The sequence below is a fragment of the Thermobia domestica genome, chromosome 8 (assembly GCF_964235325.1).
Source record: "Thermobia domestica chromosome 8, izTheDome1.hap1.1, whole genome shotgun sequence".
NCBI classification, from domain to species: Eukaryota; Metazoa; Arthropoda; class Insecta; order Zygentoma; family Lepismatidae; genus Thermobia; species Thermobia domestica.
Genome location: NC_137461.1, coordinates 145,653,445 through 145,679,028, shown reverse-complemented (window position 1 = coordinate 145,679,028; position 25,584 = coordinate 145,653,445). Strand labels below are relative to the sequence as shown.

Sequence of the window (25,584 nt, the reverse complement as noted above, 5' to 3'; positions counted from 1 at the left end):
GAATACGTGCTACAAGTCAGATGAAAGGAATTCCCAGATGTCGAAGTGCAATGTGATGATAGCCGTTCTCTCGTAGCTGCAGTTCAAACCAAGGAGAAGCCAAGCAAGATGTCTATCGATCGTTGCCTTGCCTATAAAGATACCACGAAACGCGGTTGCAACCAAGGCACGTAGATAAGTGTCTTATTAGATCTTGTTAAGTCGCGGCTGTATAAAACTTACAATAGGCTTAGCGAGTTTCTCTCACTTCCACCGAAGATATATAGTAAGTTTAAGAGAGAGACTACGAAGAGCTTAGTTATCATTGAAACCGTTGTTATACCATGAGATAACCCATCAAATAACAACCTTTCCTAAATATTGAAGTATACTTTGATCATTACCTTTATGTTATGTAGCAGAGAAAAGGAACTACAAACTTTGACTACATTAATAAGATTACTTAGACTACCGCTCTCTAATGTATCTTGTTTTGATAGTCAGTAGATCAATGCTGAGCTCAAACTCTGCTAACTTATTTTGTTGTAATTATACTATATAAATGTATCTTAACTATATATAAAACTACAGCTGACATAAATTAAAGGAGTACTTCCGGTTGACGTGGAAAGTTGAAATTTGGCATGATTGTAGCTTTCCGAGAGTAACCAACAGGAAAATTGTCAAAAGTGAATATTTTTAATTTTTAGGGGGTCTAAAGCAGGGATGAAGAATTTCTCCATGTTATTTAAATGGGTGTTTTTTTTGGACTTATTGTCTCATGTTTTAAGTAGTTGGAATTGGAATAAAACCTTGAAATTCGGTATGCTTGTACGTTTTCATTTACGTTAACTAAGTAAATAAGTAAAAATAAAAATTTTCAACTGTAGAGTGGTTTTATGGGAAACTGAAAAATCTTTCCCATGTTATTTACATGGAACACCTTTTACACCCCCAAATTATTAGGCACTTCCTGTAGGGCTACAATGATTAAATTTGACTTGATTGTAGCTTTTCGTGACTAACCGACAGAAAAATTGCCAAAAGTTAATATTTTTAATTTTTAGGGGGTCTCAAGGGGAGGTGAAGAAATTTTCCATGTTATTTAAATGGATCTTTTTTGGAGCTACACGGTGTATAATCTCATATTTTAGGTACTTGGAATTGGAATAAAACCTTGAAATTCGGTATGCTTGTACGTTTTCGTTAGCGTTAACTAAGTAATTCGCTAAAAATAAACATTTCCAACTGTACAGTGGTTTTATGGGGAACTGAAAAATCTTTTTCATGTTATTTATATGGGACATCATCTACACCGCAAAATGTTTAGAATGATGAAATTTCGGCAGGATTAGAATGATGAAATTTTCATGATTGTAGCCTTCCGGTACTAACCTACAGAAAAATTGCCAAAAGTGAATATTTTTAGTTTTTAAGGTGTTTAAAGGGGAGATGAAAAAATTCCCATGTTATTTAAATGGGGGTTTTCTTGGGATGCAAAATCTTAATTTTTTAGACAGTTGAAATAGGAAAAGGAAGTTCAAATTCGGTAAAATTGTGGTTTTAAGAAGTGTGAGGCCGTAGGCAGAGCAAAGGCGCGGATGTTGGGGCGAAGTCGCCAGCTGGGCAAATTCAGGAAATATGAACAGCAAATGCACGAAATTCACTGTTGATGCAAAGGCTGATACATAAGAGATGCAAGGCCGTAGGCCGAGTAAACGCGGAGGTCTGGGGGCGGAGCCCCCAGCTAGTCAAAGGGTAGTATATATATATACAGGGTGCGGCCCGTAAAGTGAACACATAAAATGAAATGTAATGTTTTGAATATGATTAACTACAACACATAAATGAAATGTAATGTATTGAATATGACTTCTCACCTTCACAGCAGCCTTCACAGCAGGTGCTGAAAGTGTCCCCCGCCCACTTCAACACACATATGAGCACGATTGAGGAGATTCATATGTACCCTTGTCAGTTCTTGTGTTGTAATGCTATTGGTGACATCCTGGATCCTGGTCTTGAGTTCTTCAATTGTGTGTGGATTTGTTTCGTATACTCTTCCCTTTAACAGTCCCCATAAGTAAAAGTCACACGTGGACAAGTCTGGTGACCGAGGAGGCCACAAGCCTTTGCTGATTGTCTTCTCTGGTGTAAACATCTCATGCACAAGGGACAATGATGCAACTGATGTGTGGCATGTTGCACCGTCCTGGTGAAAGTAACACAACTGACGCTCCTCTTCGGTCAAGTGTGTATAAAACTGCTCCAGGATTCCCATATACACGTCACTGTTCACTGTCGTCTCAAAGAATATTGACCCAATAACGCGTGTGGCGGAAATGGCACACCAAACACCAATCTTCTCATCATGCAAGGGTACCTGGTGGATTGCGTGTGGATTTTCTGTCGACCAATACCGGTTGTTTTGAGAATTTACGTACCCAGACAGGTGGAACCACGCCTCGTCTCTCATGATGAGCATTAGTGGATCCAAGAAACCACTGGCAACATTGCTCAACAGCCATGAACAGAAATGCACCCTCTTCTGCAGGTCAGACTCCTTCAGTTCTTGCACAACACTTATCCGGTACGGTTTTAACTTCAGTCCCCTTAAAACACGTCTGCAATTTCTCTCACTCGCATGAACCTGTTGACTCAATCTCCTGGTTGACTTTCGAGGACTTCTTGTCATTATCTCCTCCACCTGCGTCTTTAATTCAGGTGTGCAGACAGATGGTCGTCTGTTCCTGGGAGCATTTTGAACCGATCCTGTACGCCGCCATTTTTCAATCAATTCCTGAATGGTGCTTTTTGCTGGCACAGAACGTCCTGGAAATATTTCCCGAAACAAATTCTTTGTTTTCACAAAAGATCCAGTGAGAATGAACCCTTCAACAATGGCAACACGCTCGGGTATCGAATACGGCATTATCACACACTGACACTCACCCGGCTTAACACAACGAGGCCTTTTTCTCAACTGGTTTCGACAAGTTTCACTGGCTGCGGCTGCACGTGACTGCTGCAGGTCACGTAAGTCGACCCGACAACGACACGCCATCTCTTGGTAGGAAGGTAGATTATTTAAGTGTTGCCAAAAACACAATATACCAGAATATTACGACGGGCCGGTTTTACGTGCTGCCCCTGTATATCCAGGGTTATCAAATTTCATTCAACTTAAAAGAGAACACGTCATTTCAAGTGTCGGCATTTGAAACGAAACACTCCAAACGTTAAACATTGGACGTTAAACGTTAAAGACTAAAGATTTATTAGCTGAATGAATAAATTTATACCTGTACATAAATCTCTTTATGTTAATAGTATTATACGAAGATTAGTTGGAGCACGATTAGAAAAGACTCCATTATGGAATATGGAAGTAGAGAGTAATAAATATATCTTGAGTAAATAGTGTATGTTTGGTTTTGTACAGATGCTTAAGCTTAACTCAGGGCAAATAAACATACTCATATGAACATTGAGGTTTTCAGATGTGAATATACACAAAGAATAATTGTGGCTCAGTTACAGATTATGCGTGCACAATAATATTTTAACTGCCATGGGGGTCATCTGGGACCGGCATAGAACTTTCCGCTCAAGTCGCGTTTGTCATATGTGACCGGCGTTTGAAGAATTATAATTGAAGGTTTCATTTGGATACATGTATAAGGCCGGTGGTCATAGTTGTAGGCTTATTTTCCGTTTAGGTTCACCGGCCGGGCGTGGAGCATGACTGCATCACGCATTGCCAAGAGAAAAAATTATAGGTACTTTTTAAGCTAAGAACTTTTATACGCTAAACGTTTTATTTATTTTTATTTTAACATGCATGGCGTGAATGGCAAAATTTCAAAATTAGGGATGGCAGCCAAAGTGTTAATAAAAAGTCTTCAAGGTATTAGTTTTTTTCCTTTTTTCTTTTCTTTTCTTTTTCTTTCTTTCTTTCTTTCTTTCTTTTTTTTCTTTTTCTTTTTTTTTTTTTTTTTGGAAGAGAAAGCGAAGTTTTCCGAGAACGCTTTATAATTTAAATCGTATTCTACAAGAAAATGTTTCATTAATAACTGAGCATAACATGATTTAGTTAAAGGAATTAGAGCGAGAAAGTTTAGTACGGTGACCTGTACCCTTTACTTAAATTTTTATATACTAACGTTTTTCAATCCGTCCTCCCCCTTCCTGCCCAACTTCAATGTTGAATTTTTGAAATTTCAAAATGATATAACCCTTCCCCCTTTGTTAATGGTTTGATATCATGAAGGAATAGGCTTCTTTAACCCTTATACTATAATCTACTTAGCATGGAGATCATCACATATTTTGGGACAGGGTGTCCTAGAAGTTATATTGCTTGATATACTTGGCACCGAGACCTCACCAAAGGTGAGGGCTTGAGTTGCTACTACGAACACAATAGTGATTGATTGGTTGAATTAGAGTTCAGTGTCCCTTTCATCATCGAGATGATATGAGACGTCAACCTACTGTTTAAAGTGAAACCCAAACCACGATAATGAATTCAAATTTGAAGGCTCTCAATCTAGGAGCCGCAGCCGCGACCTCGTGCCTACTAAAGCAGCCAGGAGGATACAGAACTGTGATGTAATTTAGGAATCAACTTCAGAGACGCTGATTTCGGATGTGTGAAAGAGAAAGTTTATAGAGTAAATATTTTACGCTTGAAGAGCATTAGGATATGTAGTTCGGACACCGTAGTCAGTGACGTAACTTGGGGGTCAAACGGGACTTGTGCCCCGGGCGCCAAATTGGGAGGGCGCAAAATTAGGAAAATATTTGGGGGAGGGGTTTGGTTGGTTAGGGGGCACTAAGGCGAGTTCTTTCCACGAACGACAACTAGGTTACGTCGCTGACCGTAGCAGATCTTGATTTACGAGAGATACCCTAGCCAGAGTTGGCGTGGGTCAATGAAAACTTGACCCACGACCCACTGACCCACCACCCACCGTGACCCACGACCCACCACCCACCGTGACCCACTCTGACCCACCACCCACCATGAACCACTCTCATCCACTGTGACCTACTCTGACTACCTCCTGACATCCACTGTGAATCGTCATCAACTCTGAACACGATCCACGGCCTCTTCTGTACTGACTAAAGAGTTTACACTTGTAATAAAACAAGATTGTGAAATTGTCACTAATCGGAGTTTGAATTTCTAGTCAATCGCTCAAGCACCACTCTGTTACAATAACGGTGGATCTGACATTTACGATATATGGTAAAGTGTTTGTCAGTAAGGAAATTGAAACAGTCCGAGGTGGGGGAAATTAGTGTATGCCTAAAATATAGTTGTACTAAGAGAGTATTCTTGCACGTGTTAATTTCTGAATGCATTCCAAAAATAATTATATTCGCAGGAAAATACCCCTGTACAATATGGAAAAGGTTATGGTTTCTCAGTTCACAGTATTTTTCTCACAAAAGACTTGAAAAATCAGTTTTTCATAGTGTATAAAAGTGCTTGGGTACCCTATGTGAGAGCATCTCCATAAAGTATGTTCATAATTGTAATTTGTGTAATTACTAAAACACCACGTTAAGTTACAAATATGCATAATTGCAATTATTATGAATATTTATTCAAAGTTGTTTACCTAAAGCAAAGAAGAGACTTACTAAAAATTAGGTTCAAAGTTGAATAACACAAATAAGCCATTAGTAATACATTTTAATAACCCGTAATTTTCCACCTTAAAACAAATCTGAAATCGGGTTTATTTCCTGTTGGCCTCAAGAACTTATTCGTGGTAAATCATCCCCAGCGGAATGATGTCCATTCTTCAGCCAAGAAATAACTAGCTCGTCTACTTTGAGCTTGTCTAGCGATGATCCATTAACATTGATGAACAACAAGTTAGACAATGTTTGAGTACTTAGTCTATTTCTAATATCAGTCATCTGTAAATTCATAAGGGGAAATCCCCATTCGCACTCTGTCGTGGAAATTGATAATACTTCTACCCGATTTCTGCAACTCCTCATCGACAATCTGCTTGTTAGACTTAAGTCTGATAACGATTTTTCTCAGTCAGTTTTGAAATACTCAGCAAGAAGTATCATCTCTCCATCACCATACAACATCTTTTCCATATCGACCATGTCAGTTGGCAATGTCAACTCATGGAGAACAGAAACTTCATCTACCAAGCCTTCGATATGGAATCTTGTGAATAAATTATCAATTGAAGCCTGATAAGCTGATGATTTCTTATTTGTTTATAAATTTAATTTTTCTAATTACACATGAAGGTTTGATGCCATTACCAAGTTCCCTCCCCCGTCTAGAAAGCGTAAGGGAACGAGGTTCCTGGAAAGTGTTCAGAGGTGAATGGGAATTACCTTCCTTCTTCCCCTTCAATTACCACACTGATGTTTGCCATGTGCCAAATTACGATGAATTTCAATTAAATTATCATAGTATAATTATTTCCTTATCGATACTTTTCAGTGGCAAAAAGGATGAAATTTGAAAGTTCCAAATCAAGGTAATTAAACCAACGTAAAGGGAAAAGAAGTATAAAATTTTCCATATAATTATGCGTACAATCCGATTTCCGTGTAATTAAGCTTACAGTACTAATTTTATGCCTATTTTTCTCACAACTTAATGGGTTGATTGTCCTGTGCTGTAAGCGCTCCATATAATAAACATAAGATTCAGCAATTATTATAGTAGAAAGCAATGGATATATGAAGCCAAGCACTGTATTTTTTTTTTTTTTTTTTTTTTTTTTGTTTCTGATCTTCTTCTTAAATAACATCGATCGTTTTCGATCATTTTTACAAACCAACTCACTACCAATTTTCCATATATAGAAAATGCCCCCCACCCCCCCATAAAGGAGAATTTTTTAAAAATGCTAGGACATATTCTGTTTATTTTCAATAAAGAATTAATACACTGAATTTCAGTTCCGTAAGTTTAATCGCGTGCGAGATACTAATTTTTTTTTTCGCAAAAATTCGGATCCTCAGTACCTCCTTAGGATATTATGCATTATAATGAAAGCAATATAACATCCCAGTTTGGATTATGGCCTAACTATATACCAAAAGTAATTTCATTTGACTTTGCAATTTGACCGTGATGATCAGGCACACATAGTTACATTCATTTTTTATATAATAATTTATATATTACAGTGATTCAAAAATGTATTTTTTTCCAGTAGTTAGCTCCTCTAAAAACTCAGAGGTCTCGAAAGCCAAGTAGTAGTATAAGTCCTATTGCTATTATTACTATTAAAAATATCAATATCCAAAAGTGCCTGAAGTTCATTTTTCACTTGGTTAGATGTACTCACCTCAGGTAAGTAGATAGAAACAAATGGTAAAGGAAGGGAAATGAAAATCTTGAAAGTAAAACGAAGACAAATTTACCAGTCTTCAGAAGATACTGTTTACAATGCAATGAGCAGAGTCGGTTGATAGATCATACTGAGTCGGTGGGTCGCAGTGAGACACGGTGGGTGGTGGGTCGCAGTGAGACACGGTGGGTGGTGGGTCGCAGTGGGTCATGGTGGGTGGTGGGTCACAGTGGGTCACATGCTGTTGACCCACTGACCCACTCAGAAAACTTGACCCACCGACCCACTCCATCTCAGCAGCCCATGGCTGCCGAGTTCATCCTCCCAGAACTTGTATCTGTTCCCAAATTTGTAACTGTTATCAACAACAGGGAAAGTTGGGTAAGGATAGCGAGACAAGTGTAGTGTTCGTGTTGCCAAAGTACATAAACAATATGATTGAACAATTAATTTTCTTTCGTTTCTCGTTTAAAATTCTACTTGTCTAAAATTCTTGTTTCTTGTTTAAAATTCTAAATTTGTTTGAAATTCTGTTTAACATTATTACCTTCTCTGCAATGGAGCAGAAGTTATGAAATAGATAAGTAATGATAATGAGACCAATGTTTTAATAAAACTACTCATGCTCAAGACACTTATATTCTAGTGTAATGTCTTATTCTTTTCTGAACCTGATTCTATTTCAATTGTTCAAAGAAATGTTTCTATATTTCCGAGAATCCAAAAGAAAATTGTCACATGACAAGTTATCCAACTAATAGTGCAATCTAGTGTCCATTTAAACAGCAGCACAAATCTCTCTTCAGCATTGGAGGGGGGAACGGGTAAGACCGTTCCCATAATTTTCTTTTTTCAAGCGATGTTCAAAATATTTATGAAGTTGAAAAACAATGTAGTGGAGGATCAGGGGAGCAGAGTTGTCTTTAACATTGGGAGGCGGACAAATTTGAGGCTTACTCTGGGGAAACATCAATTTCATTTCACTTTCATTTAAGGCAACTGGACATAAATCATCACATTTCTCCCCAAAAACGACATTTTAAATCTGATTATTGGGGGGACAGTCCCCCCAATTACAAGATTGGAGGGGACATTTCCTCTTCATTCCTCTGGATTTACGCTATTGCATTTAAGCTTGTACCTAGGTATTCTCAACGAAAACATTCCGTTATAAAAATAAGAAATAACATGATAAACTACATGTCTATTGAAAAAACATTCATTCTAAAAAGGTTAAATAACGTAAAACCTAACGCATAGATTTGTTCTATTTATCTGTAAACAGTGTCATTATACACTGATCACCAGTTGAAATTAGAGACAGCAGGACAACTGCAGAAACCGCCCTGCAGAGGCTCTACCAGTGCAGGTGAATGAAACGCATCACTCGTGTACTGCTGCCGTGTGCTTCGTTTCTTGGTATCCGTGTCAATGTAGTGTGTGACGTGCAAGACGAAGGACTTGAGTGCATTTGACTGTGGTCAAATCGTAGGGGCCAGACGATTGGGTGGCTCGATTTCGGAAGTGGCTCGGCACAAGATTTTCAAACGAACTGTGTTAAGGGTATATCGTGAGAACCTGGCTTTCGGTAAAATCGCACCCGCACGAACAAACTGCCGTGGTCAGGGGCGTGTCGACGACAGGGGTAGGCGCCGAGTGTCCCGCATCGTAACAGCCGATAGACGGACCACAGTGCGTCAAACCGCGGAGAGGTTCAATGTAGGACAACAACGCCATGTTAGCAGCCACATAATCCACAATCAACTACTTGCCATGAGGTCGAGAAGCCATCGGTCCACGCAAGTACCCCTTCTAACCTCACAACACAGGAAACAGCGTCTAGTATGGGCAAAAGAACACCGCTACTGGACCGTGCAAATGTGAAAAAAGATTGCTTGGACAGGTGAGTTACGTTTCACATTGGTACATACCGATGGACGGATACGGGTGCGCAGGAGGCAATTGATCCATCGCCATCCTGACTGTGCAGGCCATGGGTGCTGGTATTCTCATCTGTGGCAGGTTTACGTAGAGTAAAATAGGTCCCCTAACATGTATGACACTGTCTTTCACGGGTGAACGCAATTGTGATCTCCTGGATGACCATGTCCTGTCATTTACTCGGCTGCAACATCTGGACGGTGGCATCTTTTAACAGGACAATGCGCCGGCCCACAATTCTAGGATGGCAGCAGACTGATTGATTATCACTCCTCTGTTCTGGCAAGAATTTCCTGACATCACAGTCACCGGACCTCAATCCCATCGAACATATCTGGGATGCCATGGAACGACGCCTTCGGGCTGTAGACCCTCTTCAACCAAGCTGTGGGAGACTTTGCAGCAGATATGGATTGAGATGCCACAACCACACTTGGCGTCTCGTGGAGTCCATGCCGTGGGCGGTAGCCGCCGTTATCAGAGCGAAAGGTGACTACACGGTATTAAATAGGTGTCTCTAATTCAACTGGTGATTAGTGTATGTTATGACTAAATCTGCCATATTTTTTCATGAGAATACGAGACACCTTCGATCACAATCCAACTCAATCCAATGAACCGAAGTTCTGGCCATGAACAACAGTATAAAAGGCGAAAGTTCCCTAAGCTTCAGCTACTTTTCTCTCTTTGTTCCCTGCAATTAATTGTATAGAGTGAAGATATATACAATCCAACTACAAAGAACGGTCTTAAAAACTGAAGATGACGTCTTATAAAAATACTTTACGGGAAAACAAGATGCAAATAATCTCGTTTTATTTAAATCAGTGATACAATATATCCTCATATTCTTCGCGCATTAGGCAATATTTATTTACATAGCTGTATATATTTGTCAAAATTACGTTTGTCAGTTTAAACTGATGAAAACTTAGCTGAGTTTTCTCCTTGCATCGTGTGTAATTGTCAGGGTTGGATTTACATATTTCTAAGCTCTAAACCAAAGTATAACTCTGTGGTCCTAGCCTCTCAAAAAATTATATCTAATTCTTGTTGACTTATCTAACGTCTTGCTGAAGAAAAGTCACTCATCTTCCCTATGCTTGTAGATGTAGAAGCACTCGGAGCCAACTTATGTTTGCTTTGTTGTTGTTGTTGTTGTTTGTTTTGAAGAGCGTTTGAGTTCCCCCACGTGCAATGAAAAAAAAAATAGCATTGCAAATTTTATAGTCAACTTCATAGTTCAAGGAAACGCGCACTTCAGTTTAGGCATTCTTGTTGATACAAAATTGGAACACTTCACTTGTAATGTATTATCAACGACAGCTCAGCTCGTGCACTTTATCAGATTGGTGATCTCCTTGACTACTGACTGACAAGGGCAACTCTGCGCTGGTCGAAGAGGGTGGTTTCCTAACTTGTTCGAAGCTGTTATATGTTACAGCTTATTGTTCATTCACGAATTACACCTAGATAGCACAGAAAAATTTTTAAAATGTTTAAAAATTTGCAAAGGCAAACTAAAAAGTTCGCAAAAAACTTGCCTTTTCAAATGAGAAAATTTGCCGAAAGTTCAATGCAAATAACGAGGTTGACGCTGGCTGAGTTTGCAGCAAAGTTGCCTCAGAAAATGAAAACATCTGCCAATACTAACGAAATGTTTGCGACTGCACAGCAAGAAAGTTTGCCAGGACTTTGCTGCAAATATTTTGCGCAAATTTTCTTTGACAAAATTTCCGAAAATGAGCTGATAAATTTGGTGAAAATATTAAAAAGTTTGCAGCAACATTGCAGAAAGTGTTTTCACGATCGCAAGATCATGTTTGCTGTAAATGTATCAGGTAATGTTTGCTGCAAATTTATAAAGTGAAACCTAACTTTATGAAACATCAAAATTTTTATAATGTGGATCCGTCTTTTCTTAGTGGCAAGCATTAAACATCTTTAGCTACTTGCCAAAGATAAGAAACTTACGAACGATAAACGCACAGACAAAGGATATAGCAATTTATCTACTTACTCAACGATCATATCTCTCACACACATTCACAAAATAACGTCAGTCTGCCTGGGTCAATAAAAACATCTGATAAGAGACCAGTGAGTTTATTCTGGAGTCCTCTGATGTATTGGGTTTTCTCGATTCTCACTTCCCGCTTGTTTTGTCACAGTTGATGTAGCGCAGTGAATTCTGGGTACGATGCGCGTGCACTCGGTAATATCATCATATATTTGCTTTCAGCAAGTTTTTCGAGACAAGTTTTTTTTACAGAGTTGCAAACTGTTTGCGACGGCAAACTTTCAACGCTATATTTTCAAAAAAGATGCAAGTTAATTGCAGTGGTGAATTTATTTTTACAAATCAGCGAAAATTTGCAGATCACATTGAAAGCTTTTAATAAATATTAAGAAATTTTGCCTTCGCAAACTTTCAGATTGTTTGCTCCACTAAACGAAGCAAAAATTTGCCGCAAGTATTCGTGGTATCTGGGACAGGATTCCCAGCCAATGTCAGAATTTTATTTTTCACTTTTCGAATAAGCGATATTGGTAGCCGAAATGGAACAGGATTAATATATGGGACATTAGCCTGTCCCAACTAAATTTACTGGGACGCGGGACACTCGGGTCCGAAATCGAGACTGTTCCATTTTTTTATAGGACGTACGGCAGGCTTAGTTATGACAGTAGACCTTCCTCGTGACTACATAATTATCGTATCGTCATCCGCAAAAAAAAAAAAAAAAAAATCGCATGTACTATAACTTCCTCATTTTCGTTAATAACTCAGTTTTCTTCATATATTATTGCTTCTTTGTACTTTTCTTAACAAAGCAATGTAGTAATGAATAATTATTTATAATATTGGAAAAAATAAAGAAAAGTAAGAAAATTATAAGCAAAAACCTTCAATTTTATCAGGCCCGTATTTATATATTTGCTCTAAATAATTTGCCGCCTCCGCACAAAATTTGCCATTCCCCAAAACGACTTATATTAGAGTTGTATTCACAGTTTTAGGGGTCGCAGAGATGAATAGTGACAATTTTGATCCAATTTAATTTAAAGGTCATACTTCACTCTCCAGGGAAGGGGCGAGTTTTTCAAAGTAATCGAAAACGACAGATATTAGTGTTGAATTCTTAGTTTTCGAGGTGGCTGAGTTTAACGGTATCGGTTTTCATGATGTTCATTTTCACCCCTTGAGGGGAGAAGATAAGATTTTAAAATAATCAGGTAAGCTAGCTAATTAGTAAGTACTGTAATTGGAGCGAATTAAACACATATTTGCGCGGGACTCTACGGGTTGCTAGTTTTAAATATTACTTTATTGTGAATCTTAAAAAGGAATCCAAAATTTTGCCGCCCCCTAAATTCTACCGCCCTGTGCTCGAGCACAGAAATAGCACTTACGTAAATACGGGCCTGATTCTTACAAAACCTTAGTCTCTCAAATATACAATTCTGCGTTGAATATGCTATTCACATTTCATACGGAGTTTCAATATGGAAAATCAATCAATATCTTCAACTGAAATTAGGAGAAAATGACTATTTGAAACTTGAAGTGTGAACCTTCCGCTTGGAGCGATATATTAGCAATATTGTAACATAACTATTCTTTCATAACTTGTCTCGGTGATGAAGTGTGTTAGTAGCGCCCTTGAAATTCTAGCACCGAAGGGCGGCAGCTCGAATCTGACTCTGGGAAGGGTTTTTTTTTTTCAATATATGGAAACTTTCTTTAAAGTTCTGTTTTGAAGTGCTTTAAAAAACAAAATCAGATGATCTGTCATGTTTCAAAGCTCAGTCACATTTATTCAGCCTGTCATCTTTTATATACGAAGACGCTAAAATGAGGAACGTTAACATTGTTATAATGGGAACAGATTTCTGATTTGAATACCAAACTTAAACCACAAGTCAAAAATGAAAATTATTCATGTTCCTGATATCTATTACAATATACAGGTGTGTATATATAGGGGAAGTCAGTTTAATATTAGCAGTCCGAAAATATGAGCAGCACGAAGCTTAAACTCACTAAGAACACACATACCTTGCGCAAGAGGAAAACAGTGAGGAGCTTTTGCAGGTGTTAATTAAAGTAGACATTCCGTAATAACATGGATAATACAAATTCTATAATCTTCAAGTTTATAATCAGCTTGGATACATTTCGCGCACTTCCAATCTATCACTCCAGCCCTGTGTGCGATGGGTGTTGTCACAGTTTGTGTGTGCAGAGAAGGTGAACAAGCAGACATCCATAAATAAATCTAAAGCTCGCAGACATCCATAAATAAATCTAAAGCTCAAATGGATAATCATAATTTCATTGAAGAAAACGCCAGAATTGCTACGCCAAGTAAGAGGACAGTCTCATCCACACAATGTGAAGAGAATGAAAGTATTTGCCATATTTGTGAAGGAAAGTTTAGTAAAGACTCCAAAGGGGAAGAATGGATCAAGTGTGATATGTGCCAAGACTGGTATCATGTCCTTTGTGTGGAAGTTCAGTGCCTTGAGTTCCTTGTTTGTGTTTATTGTAGCAGATTTAATGCCTAGTTATTTACGTCACACCAATAGACAGGACTCTTGAGATGAACTGTTTTACGTGTATATGCAACTATTTTTTGCTCGTTATTGTAATCATATACGTTTTATTTCTTCTTTTGTACCTTTTTTGTATCTGCTTTGTATTTTATGTCAAAATATTAGAAATGAAATGCTGCTCATTTTTGCTCTACGAAGTGCTCATATTACCCTTGTACTACGGAAAATATGAGCACTGCGCACCTACCTTACTTACCTGTTTATTACTCACGAACAAAAGTACGTATAACCTTGTACTTTTTAGCGTTTGTAGACGAAAGATCAAGCTTTCTTTTGGTGAGACTTTCTACTTTCTGTAATACACCATTGTTGAGATATATTAGTATTTTCATTAACTATGCTCATATTCAACTGACTTCCCCTATATAGAGAGGGTATGTATGTGAGAGAGATAGAAAACAATATATGCTTGTATTTTTAATTACAAGGTACAATGATACTGTAATTCATAATCTGGATTTTTATAAAGCGATTTGAAGGCTTGAAGCGACTTAATGTTCATAAAGCTTTTTTTCTTGAAGCTTTTGTAAATAATATCGCAAATAGTCCGATACTTTGTAATATGTACTAAAGAAATAAATGCTTGCTTTTAGCAGGATAGTATCGTTTATCTCTTGCTTCTATTGATGGTATAAAAATAATGTTGAGTTGATTTTGAGTTTAACGTTTTTTTTCAGCAGTGAGGCTATATGAGACGTTTACCTACTGATTAGCGTAAAATCTGAACCAATGAGCTCACCGAGAATCGAACCGGGCCTCTTACATCAAAGGTGCGTACGCTAACCGCTTAGCCACGGAGGAACTCGATATAAAAATACCACACACTACCCCATATTACTTCACCGACAGATTTGTGTTTTATGATCAGTTAAAATAGTATTGCTGGACACTGTAGCAAAAAATGTATATGCTCTTTTCATGCAGTGTACGAAAAATACAAAGAATAAAGACAATAAAAACGAAACAAGGAAAAGGATTCAATGTAAAGTGCTTTGCCTCACTCAATGTATTACAAGAGCATATCTCGAGCATTTTTAGTAGAACTATTAAAACGCGCTGGCTTCATAACTTGCCTGTGTGGTCTAGTGGCTAGCACGTGCATCTGTGGTATACGAGGTCCTGGGTTCGATTCCCGGTGGGAGAATTTTTGGAATTTTAATTGTTCTCGATGTGTTTGTGTTCATGTCCCTGTCATTCAAAGTTACGGGAAATAACTGCAAAATGTGTATAACTGAGTAGGAAATATACACAAGTTACTAACAAGGGGAAAACAGACTTTGGTAAATGAACTTCGGGATTACCTTTCGGGATGAACTTCGAATATTACAAACTGCTAGAGCGCAATAGACAGAGAACTCGCCTTAAAGTTTCTTACTCTCCGCATATATGATAGGACGCGTTATCAACTGCCACAGTGAGTAATATCTACAACTCACACGCAAAAGGTCTCGTTTTCCACTTTCAATTCCCACTCGAGTCATTTCTGTTTTTTTAACCAATAAAGTAGCCACTTGTAACTACAAGTAAAATATTAATTCACCATATGTTTATAATGCATATAACAACAGAAATGTTCAAATCAGTTGTATCCGTTAATGTATTGATATCACTAGATATATTATGGTTGCCACAGTCGTTGTGCAAAAATGTTATTGACGCTTCGTGTCCATATCTGTGGACAGTGCGAAATTACAAGAGATATGAGGGGGAAATCCCCTTTGGTAATACTGGATGTATGCTACACCCAGGGGCATCATTTCAGACTTCGCTTGAAGGGGGCAAGAGTACCACAGACATAAGACCTTCACGTTTTGTACTAGTATATTAATACACAATCGATTAAAGTATATATATTCTTCAAACTCTTGAGGGTAATTGTCCCCCATTGCTTCCCTAAATGACGCCCCTGGCTACAAGTGTAATAGTTTCCTATGCTATTGTCGTCTGAAATGATGCCCCTGGCTATAGCATACATCCAGTGTTACCAAAGGAGATTTCTCCTCATCCGCCTTGTAATTCGCACACTGTCCACACGAAGAACATTTTTTATACAACGACTGTGGTAACCGTAATGTAACTCGTGATATCAATATATTTACGGAATAGGTTACATTTTGTTTTTAGTTAACATATTGCAAGTGGAATATTGCAAGTTCTACAACTGATTTGAACATATATATACTATATGTATATAGTAAATACAGGAATAGGTATCAGAAGCATAAATAACTTTCATTTTGGACGCATGGTTCCAAGTTGGTATTTAACTCAAAAATGTGTTCTTAATGAGTTGAGCTGAGTTCATTTGGAGTTTAACGTCCCTTTCAACAGCAAGGCTATCTGAGACGTGGACGTATTGATTAACGTAAAAACTGAACCATGTGAGCTCCCGCCCAGAATTGAAATCTGTTCTCATTATAAGAATGTTAACGTTTCTTATATTAACATCTTCGTATAATTTGATGGACATGGTGAATAAATTCAAGTGAGATTCGAAACGTGAAAGTTCATTTAATTTTGTTTTTTCAAGCATTTCAAAATAGAACTTAATATTTTTTTAAAAAAAAAAAAAAACAAGCCATTCCAATATTGAAAAAAAGGAACTTACTGTACTCTGGCTCGAACTAGAACTTCATTTCTAGAACTTCAACAGCATTACTAAACACGTTTGACCAGAGAAGCAAGTTACGAAATTGCATTGTGATATTGTTAATAGAATCGCTTCAAGTGCAGGTTTACACTTGGAGTTTTAAATAGCCATTTTCCGTCTTTTTCAGTAATTTCAACTAAAGATATTGATTGATTTTGCATATTGGAATTTGGTGTGAAGCGTGAATTGTATGTTCATCTCAATACATTATTTTCTGTTCTTTCAATTTTACGTATTTGTGAGTGTTCCTAATACCTGTGCAGTGTATGTGTGGAGTCATTTTCCGTCAAATTTCCCTTGGAATATTCTTTGCGTAATCTGACAGACTAAAGTTTCATATGCGGAGTCATTACTATGCTGCTTTGTTAAAGAAAGCACAAAGAAGCAATAATAAATTAAGAAAACATTTATTAATGAAAATGTGGAAGTTACAGTATATGCGAACTTTTGGGAGATCACAATACATGTCAATATCTGATTTGGACAATGTAATACTTTCAATCAAATTGAGTTCTTTCTTTTTCGTTTGAGTTCGTAAGTTTTTAATCAAATTAATTGGTACGTATTCAGGCTGTCATCACTCATTCCAATTTGTTTCACTTGTCTAAAGCCCTAATCTTAATTCTTTTAATTCAAGCAAACTTTTAATTGCCTTGAATTAATTACAAAATATATTGCCTTGAATATAGGAATGTCGCACTATCTCGCTAATCGAATTGGATTTTATAAGCGGTATGCTCCTATGCAAAGATCTGTCTTAGATATAAGCCTGCTTCAGGGTAATAGAATATAACCAGTTCTTGGCTGTTACTTTTTTGCCACGAGTGTACAAGGCACTTAATTTAACATTTATTGTTTTTTTTTAGTATAATTTCTCTTCGTTATATAAAGACTAAGCGGAAGAAAATGTAAAGGAGTAAACTTTCTTTTTACAAAAAAAAAATCCATTATTTCTCATTTGGATGCAGGTATCCGTAGACAGACCAGCACCAACCGAACCTATAAGAGAACAATAACGCTTTTATAGAGTGTGTGAAAGAATCACTATTTCAGAATCGCCAAATGTGTTTTATTTACGAACTGTTCTCAATGGACCTTCAATAATTTTATTACATTTGACAGTTGGTTGGAAACTTATTTTAGACCGTGTAAATATTGTGTTCCAAGTTATCCCAAGAAATGCTGGTTAATAATTTTAATAGATGTTGCCATGATTGCATAACTTAAATTAGTGCAACTGTTCTATATAAAATACACAATTATTCCTCTACTTTCTCTATTATAGTGACATTTCATACATCCTCTGGCAATCCTGGACATTCCCTTTTTACCAGACAAGCTAAGCCAACACTTAGAATATTTGCAGTTTTTTTCTGCGTTGCATATTTGTATTCTGACGAAGTAACTCCTTATACGTAGTTACTCGCCTTCCAGAATACGCAGTTCTGTATGTTTTAATACCGCATATAATTTAAACATTTAGTTTCGATCGAATATTCGTTGATAAAATAAGAAACCGCTAAATCAATTTAATATTAGCGTGAAAAGAAGTCGCTACAAACATTTTACTTTTTGGTACGTAACTAGTTAAAATTGTACATAAAGCACTAATTACTTACTATTACGTCGTAATTCCTGCATGAAGCAATCAACATCATTACTAGGAGCTATTATGAGTATTTAATATAGAGCAATATCATCTTCGTTGGAGCGACATACCACAAGAAATCTTACTTGTCTTTCCTCCACCTTCTCCCAAAATAGTTAATATAGTGGTGTGTATTTTCAATAGTAAAGTGACAGAAAGCTTAGTGCTTTCATACCGTTCTCGTGTGTATATATATCCCATGTGAAATGTGAAGTTATTTGTTTCGTATTTATTTCTTTTTTGCGGAAACTATCCAATAAATTCACCATACACAGGCAATATTTCTGTTTCCTTTTCTAAGGATGTTAGAATTTAACGCTTTATCGGTACACACACATATATGAGCTATTATATGGAGAGAAGTTGAGTTTTAGCCTCTTCATATCTCATTTACTATATGCGTATATTATATTGCATGTTTCATAGCATCGAAAATATTTTATTTCCGAACCACTCAGATTATATTTTAATTATTTTTTGTTTTAATAGCGAAGGTTAACGATCAGACAGTACCGTGAACCAGGTCTATAATCGTCTTTATTGCGTGAAGGCCACTTAGTGTTTACATCAGTTGTGTTTTGCAGACACATTTTTATTGCATGTTAACAACATATTTCGTCCTTCACAGCAACAAGTGGACACAGAATAATTTCTGCCACGGCTAGAGACTTGGCTACATCCCTCACAGACGGTTAGAAGAGGTTATTTTTAATTTTTTTGCAGCTGGTATGATTTCGGCATCCAAATTTACTACTGACATAGAACATAAGTTCGTATCTGCCCAGTTCGATTACTGACTATTTCAAGAATTCTATTTTGGTACATCTGGCAGATATTTGTTTTCCTGCTTATATGCTCATCTCAGTCTTCTATATGCATAAACTTGCTAGCGTGTGTGTCGTTGGTGCATGGGGTCACAGGTTCAATTTCCGGTGGAAATTTGAAGGCATTACAGTGATTCGGATTCCACTTTAAACTGTAAATCCATGTCTTAGACAGCTTCGGTATTGAAACAGATGGCTAAACTCCTACCAACCGTAAGCATAAACTTCGTGCCTTTATTTTTTATTGTCTTTTTTTCTTTCTTGTATTTGTAAATATTGAAGTTTCCATGGCTCACTTTTATTGATTTTTGCTAGTTTATATTTTCTTTTTATTCCTTTTCAGACTTCTATACAGAAGAAAGTGTAAATAATCAAGGCCTGGAATGTCTTCGATTTCTCAACGAAGTTATTTCGGATTTTGATGCGGTACGTAAAACACTGTTCAATATTTAAGACGTATTATAATAATAAAAAATATTGTAAAGGGCTTAATATTTCATTTTCTTTATATCGAATCTGTAGTACATTTGTAAAGCAAATGATTTACTTATTTCATAAAATATTCGTTTTCTTTCAGATTTTTATCATCATAATGACATGCCAAATCAACATAAATAACCTTTTTTTCGTATTCCTACATTTATTGTTTTCCAATTTTTTGAGAATATATTTTGAACGTTGCTCATTTTTAACTTTATGAAATTTTAATCTCCCAACATTTATGGCATTTGTGATCGATCTCTGAACTAAAAGTAAGATGATATAACAGAGATACAGTACATAAGAGAACCGGTCACATCAACAAAATTATCTGTGGCTTCCTGCTTCTCGCTAAGGTGATGCGTGGTTGCGCTCATGTTCTATGCGCTACTTATCGGACTGCATTACAATTAGCATGGAAGAAATCCGCTCTCTTTTCAGCTATTATTTTTCAGTGGCTGAATATATTTAGAAGTGACGACATGAAAATAGAAGCTTTTCATGCTGAACTACTGTGGAAACGAGGAAACTTAATAACAGCACATTATTTACCTAATATTATCTCTTCTCGCATTCAACACTTTTGTATGCAAAATTTGTGAAACATATGCATAATATAACGGTATAACATTTTTGAGCTCCTCCTCATTTCCCGAAATTTACCCTTCATCCTGATTTACACCACCATGAAATAACTATAAGAAGGGGTACATCGTTTTACTTATAAAATAGCACCACCCAGTGAACAGTGTTGCCATCCCAGGATAAAGTTAGTTTTTCAAATGACACTACGTCAGATTATTACATATTTCAAATCAACATGTTAAACGAAAACTTAAAATACCACATTTAGTATTCATTGTTGCAAACTAAGGATGTTATAGTATCACAAATATCTAAACTTTCGAAGCCTCTATCGTACATACAGCACAATGGAGATGGACACGACAATGTACATCGATAGTACCTAAGCGTTGGATACTATGGCCATGGTATCATTTGTTTTGAATGAATAGCAACGAAGTTACAAGGGCTTGGAAATTTGAATTTTTTCGAAAGGCTTTATTTCGAAAAAATGCTTAGATAAGTATCATATCTAGTTACTTGGGTGGTTTGCAATGGATGTGTAAATTATTTTGCCGTTTACAGCACTTCGATATCCCAAACCGTGCCGAGATATGATAAACATTGCTAAAGTTTGCAACACTGCTTAAATCATGTAATTACGTTGACTTGTTGTAGTTACACCTACTAAAAGTTATTCCTGTAATATTACAAAAGAGAAGGAGAACAACAATCAGTTTAAATATTGTCCAGATGCCACTTTCCAGCAGTGTTGCGAACATTATCAATGTTTATCGTATCTCCGGAACGGTTTAAGATATCGAAGTGCTGTAAAAGGCAAAATGATTTGTTTGACAATTGCAAACCACAAAAGTAATTAGATATGATACTTACCTTAGCATTTTTTCGAATTAAACTCTTTCAAAAAAAATCAAATATTCAAGCCCTTGTAACGTCGTTGCTATTCATTCAAAACAAGTCATGCCATGACCATAGTATCCAACGCTGAAGCATATCCGATGTTCATTGTCTTGTCCATCTCCGTTGTGCTGTATGTGTAATAGAGGTTTCGAAAATTTGGATGTTTGTGATACTATAACATTCTTAGTTTGCAACAATGAATACTAAATGTGGTATTTTAAGTTTTCGTTTAACATGTTAATTTGAAATATGTAATAATCTGACGTAGTGCTATTTGAAAAAACATAACTTTATACTGGGATGACAACACACCATTCACTGGATGGTATTGTTTAATACGTAGAACGATGCCCCCCCCCCCTCCTTATAGTTGCTTCGTGCAAAGTTTCGTTTTTGGTTTCTCCGTTGTCACGAATGTTCCAGATAAATTGTCCACCCTGTTTTATATATATATATATATTTGCAAAGAGTATGTTTTAGCTTATGTGCATCTTATTTGGTCTAGGAATTAATTCGTGCGGTTGGTACGCACACATTGAAGCTGTAGTACAAACACAAAATACATAAATACCTTAAGAAAAATATTGTCCATCGCTAGCCACCACTTTCGCCCATCTGTCAGGCAATGTACGGATTCCGTGGCGAAAGAAGTCCTCATCCTTGGAAGCGATCCAGTCAGAGACCCATGTTTCGATATCTTCTGAAGAAGTAAACCGCTGTCCAATCAAATCGTTGTTCATGCAATCGAACAAGTAGTAGTCCGAAGGAGCAACGTCTGGTGAATACGGCGGGTGGGGTAAAACTTCCCATCCGACATTTTCTAAATAGGTTTTGACCGGTTTTGCGACATGTGGGCGAGCGTTATCATGTTGAACAATAAGTTTATCATGTCTGTTCTCCCATTCTGGTCGTGTTCTGGCCAGAGCTTGCTTCAAACGCATTAATTGTCGTCGATAACGTTATCCATTCATAGTTTCACCCGGTTGCAGCAGCTCATAGTACACCACATCTTTCATATCCCACCATATGCACAGCATAACCTTTGAACAGTGAATATCTCGTTTTGGTTGTGATGGACCTGGTTCACCTGGTTTCACCCAGGCCTTTTTTCGTTTAGGGTTCTCGTAATGGATCCACTTCTCATCACCCGTAATAATTCGATGCAGAAACCCCTTTCTGCTCTGTCGTTGAAGCAGCAATTCGCAAATGGTTTTTCGTCTTTCAACGTCTCTGTCTTTCAATTCATGTGGAACCCAATGTGACATCTTTTGAATCATTCCCATGGCTTTCAAGCGTTTGGAGACTGTTGTTTGATCAACGCCTAATGCTGCTGCAAGTTGTTCCTGAGTTTGACACGAATCCTGCTCGCGCAATGCTGTCAATTCATCGTCTTGAAATTTTTTTGGCTGTCCAGCTCGCTCTTGGTCTGCCAAGCCGAAATCACCACTTCTAAACCGTGCAAACCACTTCTGACACGTTCGCTCAGCTAGAGCATGGTCACCATACACTTCCACCAAAATACGATGACTTTCAGTCGCACTTTTCTGCATGTTAAAGTAATGCAGCAGGACACCCCGCAAAAACACTTTATCAGGCACAAATTGCGCCATGTTCACTTAACTACAAACTGGTGTTGTTGACGCTTTAATCCACTGCCCTATACTACGAACGATACGCGATGACAGGGGTTTGCAACACGTGTGGATACACGGAACTGTGGGACGCTCCGTTCGTTGCGCCATCTCTTGTCCACCCGCACGAATTAATTCCTAGACCAAATATATTAATGATTGAGGTATTCATTGTGTGTTAGTATACTTGAACTAGACTTCGTCAACTTGTCTTTTGTTGTTTTGATTATGATAATTGCAACGGCAAATATGTATTCCTATATAAAATATACAGAAAGTAGGGACGTCTGCACCACACAGGATTTTTTCCAAGGGAGTAGAAGCAAAAGACCAATACACAACCACAATATTGATTACATAATACAATACCGCATACACATATAAACTTGATATACGCGTACACATATACTTTATGTGAAACAACAATTGTAAGTAAATATTGTATAGTATCTAATAGACATATATTAAATACTATAGTGCGTGACTAAGCAAATTTAACATGCTTTGACATGTATATCGAAGGACTGAACCTCTTTCAAATATCCAAGGATGTGCAATTAATTCCTTCTTCCTTTTGTCACACCCTGCGGGCGGCCATGACAAACATGTACTGCAACACTATAACTGACATTAATATTAGATTTTCTGTCTTCATCCAATACAATCTGTTTGAGAATTCAAGTACCTCACAACATTATTGCTATATCAATAAATATTTCTAAATATCTGAAATGTAAAAGATTAATGTTTTAAGATGGAACTTACTGTATGTATTACATTTCGTATGATATACTATCGGGAAAGTTAACCTTTGTATTTCATAACAATTCATTTGAATACATAGTTTTTGTGAATTTTTTAAACGAATTTAGAAACAGTTGCTGTTTCGTATTCAACTGGATGCATATATTATTTCAAAATAAAAGACAGATTTAGCCATATTTATTATTTCATGTTAATATTTTATAGTACACTCTAAATACACCTACTATAAATATCACGGAATCAGGAAACAATGCTTTCCTTGATTCGCGATATCTAATTATGACTTTCTTAAAATAGGTTCGTAGATTTCAATTAAATCTCAGGAAGATGTAGCATATCGTACAGTATTGCATAATATATATATATAGGTTGGAACAAAAGAAACCCGAAGCGAAAACAGAAAATGATCTACTTACCAGAAAATAATAATAATAATGAAACACACACTTGGAAACTACATTATGAATACTTTCGCTGAATGCTTTATCAGGTAGGAAAAGACAAATGGGACAGATGAGGTAAGAAATACAGAATAAAAACTGTGAATCATCAAGGTAAATACCATATTAAATGCAGGACAATTTTATTGTGCTTTTATTTAATTACTATTAATAGATAACTCAAAACAATAATTTTAATTGGTACAATTGCAAAATTTAGAAATAGATGCATTGAAGATTCAATTCTTAAAAGATTGTCCCATATTCCGCACGGACATGGCACTTAAGAAAGTATTTTGACATTACTACTCTGTATATATGCCAGTATTGTTTACATCACAGTCCTCTGTTTTTTTTTTTTTTTTTTTTTTTTTTTTTTAAGTATGTAAATTTGAAAATTACACAAATAAACCGTTCTCACATTCTTTGATATTTTCAGTATCTACGAAAAGTTTAACTCTCTGCGTTTGTGATTTTTTCCTTCATACAGAAGTAGATTCTCTTGTGTTTATATCCGCATTCTGTCTTTCTCGAAAACTAAGAACAAAGGACTCTCGTGGTTATATATTGATTACACACTAATGACCATTCAGTGATACAGCCCAGTCGTACTTACATATACATTTGTACAGTAAGGTATTCCTCAGAAGCTATTAGAATCTCGTGACAGGTAATTTTCATCTAGCATGGTAACTATCATTGTAGAAGTCCATCTCTAAGTCTCTACCGTACCATTCAGTGTAAAATAGCCAGCGTGCTGTATCTGGAACTATGCATACAAATAAATAAATAAATAAATAAATAAATAAACCTTACAAATTAGAAATACATGAGTATATTTTTATAATGTGCATTCATCGTCTGCATTCTTTAATTAACAACTCTTTTAACTGTAGAGGTTCTACCCAATTAGCATAAATATCCGCCATTATTAATTGTGAACAGCGTACTCTTCTAGTACAAATTACATTAAAGTTCTGTTATATAAACATATAACAGATTACTTTAATGAGGAACTCGTCTTCAATCACTATGTATTTATGCCTCTCTTTTTCATTTTTCATAATAATAATAAAATAATAAAATAATAATAATAATAATAATAATAATAATAATAATAATAATAATAATAATAATAATAATAATAATAATAATAATAATAATAATAATACTTCGTAGTGTAATTTATTGACAAACAAAACCATGATTAAAAACTTTCCTTTTCATGATCCCTCTGCTCTCTTCTCACGTAGCATGTTTTGATACATAGAATCTACAAGATACAATCTTTTGATGAAACAAACAGTATATTCCAATTAGAATTAAATACGTAAATCGTCTGGCACATTTTATTTTTTAAAACTAAATGTAATGAGTAACTAACAGCGTCAATGTGTTTATTCCAGCGAAATCATTTCGAGATCCACTGTTACTCTTATCCTTGGTCATTCCAAATACGAAAATCAATGAACACCTTGAACTCTTATATTTAGTGAAATCATTCGCATATCACGTACGCGTTAGGGCCATCGTACGCGTTAGGGCCATCGCATCGCGTTAGGGCCAAAAATCAATTAATTCAAAATTACTTCAAGCCTAGCACACTTATACCTCTGTATGTAGTACTCTAAGTAAGACCTGGAAATCCTTAAATCACTGAAAACCACATATCAATTAACATCCTTAGTGATAATTTGACAGCTGATAAACAACAAGTCTTATAGCTTATTTATTTCGTTTTTTTTTTTAATTTTTTCTTTTGTTTGTTTGTTTTGTAATGT

General features: G+C 36.4%; 1 protein-coding gene and 1 long non-coding RNA gene across 4 annotated transcripts in view; one reads left to right on the top strand and one right to left on the bottom strand.

Moving 5' to 3' along the window:
• Positions 1 to 25,584, top strand: part of Ac3 (Adenylate cyclase 3) — a 976,504-nt gene that overhangs the window by 939,692 nt on the left and 11,228 nt on the right. For both annotated transcript variants that reach the window (XM_081769109.1, XM_081769108.1), the window contains one exon: positions 19,346 to 19,428. In XM_081769109.1, the coding sequence (XP_081625235.1) occupies positions 19,346 to 19,428 (83 nt within the window). The remainder of the gene's footprint in view (positions 1 to 19,345; positions 19,429 to 25,584) is intronic.
• Positions 23,915 to 25,584, bottom strand: part of LOC145693268 (uncharacterized) — a 150,480-nt gene continuing 148,810 nt past the window's right edge. The window contains exon 7 of one of the 2 annotated variants that reach the window (XR_014132737.1): positions 23,915 to 24,572. This is a non-coding gene — a long non-coding RNA (uncharacterized LOC145693268). The remainder of the gene's footprint in view (positions 24,573 to 25,584) is intronic. The other variant, XR_014132738.1, reaches the window with a different exon arrangement.